At 38.2% G+C, this 4,512-nt stretch overlaps 1 protein-coding gene across 1 annotated transcript in view; it reads right to left on the bottom strand.

The window, feature by feature from the left end:
- The window catches only part of LOC107096495 (collagen alpha-1(IV) chain-like), a 64,245-nt gene that overhangs the window by 2,304 nt on the left and 57,429 nt on the right, over positions 1-4,512 (bottom strand). Inside the window, exons 45-51 of the mRNA XM_015393161.1 lie at positions 3,644-3,715; positions 3,271-3,399; positions 3,073-3,171; positions 2,778-2,990; positions 2,509-2,686; positions 2,308-2,422; positions 623-795 (exon numbers count right to left, since the gene is read on the bottom strand). Coding sequence (XP_015248647.1) covers positions 623-795; positions 2,308-2,422; positions 2,509-2,686; positions 2,778-2,990; positions 3,073-3,171; positions 3,271-3,399; positions 3,644-3,715 — 979 coding nt within the window. The remainder of the gene's footprint in view (positions 1-622; positions 796-2,307; positions 2,423-2,508; positions 2,687-2,777; positions 2,991-3,072; positions 3,172-3,270; positions 3,400-3,643; positions 3,716-4,512) is intronic.

The following is a 4,512-nucleotide window of genomic DNA, read 5'->3' as shown; positions in this document are numbered from 1 at the left end:
AAATAAATGGATTCAAACCTGTGCACTGTTTCTTTATTTTAAAAGTCACTAAAAATGTATGTTAAGTTGTGGACTGAAAACAAAACAAAAGAATACACAAATTTTAACTATTTTGTACTGATTTTAACATGGCTTTTTGTTGCATCCTCTGGCATAAATAACCCACCTTATCGACTAATGGTGGTTGTGTGTGTTATTATACTTGCGGGTGAGGTATCCACCCATAAATGTTAGGTTTTAGGTGTCATGGTTAGACTGTAGAAAATGAATGAAAGTCAGGGATGTGTGCATCTTAGGTCCTCACTGTTTATTTAAAAGAAGTGCCCTGGGGCAGCTGTGGTGGCTATAACTTAGCTTGCCACTACTAGCATTAGAGAATAGGTGAATGACACAATGTTGTGTAAAGCACTTTGGAGTCCCCTGACCTTAACAGACCATCTACTTATTTTTATTTCTATTAAAGTGCAATGCTCTAATGCATTGTGGTTGTTATATAGTGTTGTATAATGAAACTGCCTTCATTATACAACACTATATAAAAAATACAAACCAGTTAAGACCACAAAAAGCAAACCTTTAACGGTCTTTAAGTTATCGTGCAAGAAGAAATTATTAGTCTTACCTAAACATATCCTCTGTCTCAATGGTAGCGAGCCAGAAGCTGTAGGAGTTGGCATAGTAGTTGCAGGTTCCTCGACCGTGACATTCAATAAATGGAGCACTGCGGAACTCCTCCAGACAGGAACCAGGAGAGGCCAAAGCCTGACCTGAACCCTCGGCACCCGCACTGGTGTGCTGCAGAAAAACACACAAAGCAATAAAGATTAGATGGGGATTACGTTAATTTGTTGTTAATAAGAGAGCTATTAATGATATGTTTTTGTTCATCTTGCATTGATGTGAAATATTGTTAGAAAACACAACATAAAACAAATCTATGGATACTATATAAGTAAAAAAAACATGATAGCTGCTCAGTTTTCAAGTATAGTAAGGTTATAATTTTATGTCATTTTTAAAATCAGAATCAAGTTTATTGCCAAGTAGGTTTGAACTGACAAGCAATTTGACTTTTAAGTGCCGCATTGGTCATGATTTGGCTAATGTTTAGTCAGAAAAAAATGGTACTGGCATCAGAAAGCAATAAAAATCTAGATCAGAGCATCTATTCAAACTACATAAGATGAAGAACATGAGAAGAGAGGTGAGGACAGCAGAGAGGATCATCAGGGCTCCCCTCCCCTCCATAAAAGACATTTCCTCCCAGCTCTGCATGTCCTAAGCCAGTAACATCAGCGACCCCTCACAACCACGCAATGGACTGATCGCCATGCTGTCCTATGGGAAGAGGCTTTGCTGCATTCACTGCAAGACCAACAGGTTCTGCAACAGCTTTTTCCCCACTGCCAACAGACTGTTGAAACTCTAATCAAGACTGTGCATCACACTTTCAACATTATTTTGCACTACCCACGTTGCTGACATTTTATAATCCTTTTAAATAGGACACAGCTAAATGTTCTACTGCATTTTGCATGTATTTTGCACTGCACTGAACTTTTTCACATTAATGCCATTTTGCACCATTATTGGTTTGGTACCAGTTTCTTTTTTCTCTACATTGTTACTTTCTGATCACTGCTGCACTTTATATTGGTAATGTTTATCTTACTCCAACTGCTATATACCGCTTGTCTAAGTCCAAGGAAAGTGTTTTTGAAATCATAGGATTATGAGCCAAGAGACCTAAAGAACTTGAAGGGGCCTAATCACGTACTTTGACTTTATGAAGCTTTATGTCAGAAGCTTACACTGGTTGTAAAAAAAGTCTTCTGATTAAATAATCACACCTTATTGGTTAATTATATTTTATGACATGTTTTTTCGTTTTGCTCTATTTGTAGGCAAGTGGAGGCGCAAAAGGAAAGAAGAAAAGTCTTAGATTAGTGTAAAAAAAGTGAGAAAAATAGTTGAGTCTACGATTCTTTTTTCATTCAGTTCGTTACCTATTGGTACTGCTGAATAATCTTACCAATGTTGAAGAGGGGTTTTTAGCTAAAAATCCCTCTTCTTTCCTTAATTATAATGTTTGTATTATCAGAGATCTGAACAACCTTAGAGAACAGAAACCTACCAAAATCATCTGGCTTTAGAAGGCAAGCAAAGTTTCTTTGTGTGGCACTATTTTTACACAAGCTGATTCCAAGTGTAAGTGTACAAAGATGATCTTGCCTTTTTATTTAATTGGCCTTTGGTATTAATTAAGTATTTTTGAATTTGAATTGAACTGAAACTACATTCAGTTACCATGACAAAGGAGTAGCCAATCCAAAGAGAGCTCCAGCCTTCAGGGCATGGTGGGATCCTGATTGTCTGGCTGTGGACTGCTATCACCATAGCCGGAGCTTCACATACAGCACACCTGCATACACATGAAAACAACAAAATATGTTGTGGATAATTGGTATGACGCAGGCCAGCCATATTAGAACAGGGTCGAAAGAAAACCTGCTGATGAAGGGTTTAATGCCGTCCCCAGTGATTGGTGCCATGCTCATTGGCATCGGCTCCGGTGAGGTTAGCCAGTAGGAGTAATCATTACGAGATGCAAAGTTGCACACGTTGTTGATGTTGCAGAATAAGAATGGCATGGGGCTGAACTTTCGGAGACAACTGCCTGCTGTACCTAAAATAAAAAAAATAAAAAAACATACTTTAAAGATTCCTCCTCTAATTATCCATATGTCCCATCGCTTTCCCATTTCCTTTTTTCCTACCTAAGTCTTGTCCATGGGAACGCTCATTGCCTTGCACATAGAGCAAGGAGTATCCATCATAGATTAACCTGGTACCCCCAGGACACAGAGGAACCTCAATACTTTGGCTGTGACGTGTTACCAAGAAACCATGCTCCATGGAAGATGGGCCAGGAGGACCTACTTGACCTTGAACACCATCAGGTCCTGGGGGACCTGGAAATCCTCTGGGTCCTAAATACATAGAAGAGTTAGAAAATGGAATCTAACTTCACATCACTAAAGATCTCCACCTCTTATCTTGTCGCATTCTCACCTTGTGGTCCTGGCATACCAGGTTCTCCTTTAGCTCCTGGCTGACCATCAAATCCATTAATACCTGTTTCTCCTTTCAGGCCCTGGATACCCGTCACACCTAAAGGGAAAAAACAAAAATCATTTGCAAGAGTTGAAATGATCAACAATTCAAACATCAACCCCAACAATAGGATTACGATGAAGAGAAAAAGCTCACCTTGCTGTCCCTTCTGTCCAGGAAGCCCTGGTGGTCCCTGAGGACCAGGTAAACCCTGATCACCTGGGAATCCAATATCTCCTTTGATCATTATTCGAGGGCCAGGGGGACCAGGGGGGCCTTCAGTACCTGAAAACAGAATACATTTGGGTATAAATTAGGGAAAATGTGAAAGAAAACAAATGTGAAGAGATCCAAAAGATTTCTGGTGCAACTTCACCAACTTTCATGGTAAATGAAGAGGGTCAGCAAACTGGTAAGATGAAAACTTTAGCAACACTTGAAGTCCTTGTAACAAACTTTATTGGTATACCAAATCCTTTTGGTTTTTGGCCTTCTCTAGAAAAGAAATGTGAAAGAAGATTGTAGTTACCCTTTTCTCCAGGGAATCCTCTGTCACCAAGTTCTCCTTTGAATCCAGGGTCGCCAGGTGAACCTCTATCACCTAGAGATAGAGGCCATTCATGTATTAACCAGTCATAACTTACTTAAACTGATTCTAGGTGTTTTAGAAAGCACATACATAAATACTACAATAAAATATGTAAACCTTGAAACTAAATAAAAACGAAAGGATTGAATCTTTAAAGCCTTTTGAGGATTTTTTTTTATCTAAACACATTTTAATCTGATAGTGAAATCTTGTGCATAAAAACATTGCTATTCTGAGCATTTGGGCAACATAAATCCACTTGTTTAGAGCATAATCTTCATGAAATTTTGACTTTGGCTCCATCTCTGTCAGATGGTTTTGGAGGAAGTTTTTCATGTTTTATGACAGATTTCTAATAAACTTTTGTTGTTTTAATGTTTGTTTGCTTACTTTTGTTTGTAGCACTTTTTGAATCTTATGATACTTATATAAAGCACATGATTGACAATATTCATCATTATTCTTTTAATTAATAGACTTATTACTTCTAACTCCATGACTAAGAAATGTATCTTTTTTACAACCTCAAACTGCTAGTACCAGACAATTGGCTTTAATTTCCTACATACTATAAAAATTTGCAGCACAAGCTATATAGAACAGGCCACTTATTACACAGCAATCTTTTTTTTTTCGCACTCACAATTTAGTAAAAAAAAAAGTGCTACCCATATTTTCACGACCATAAGGCGCACCGTACTAAAAGGCGCAGTCTCAGTTACGTGTGCCATTTCTGTATTTAACACACACATAAGGCGCACCGGACTATAGGGCGCGTTTTTTATATACAGGTACATGTCCTCTACTAC

This window comes from Cyprinodon variegatus, unplaced genomic scaffold (genome assembly GCF_000732505.1).
Source record: "Cyprinodon variegatus isolate N-32 unplaced genomic scaffold, C_variegatus-1.0 Scaffold628, whole genome shotgun sequence".
Classification (NCBI taxonomy): domain Eukaryota; kingdom Metazoa; phylum Chordata; class Actinopteri; order Cyprinodontiformes; family Cyprinodontidae; genus Cyprinodon; species Cyprinodon variegatus.
The sequence above is the reverse complement of the archived record's forward strand: the minus strand, read 5'-3'. Positions and strand labels throughout refer to the sequence as shown.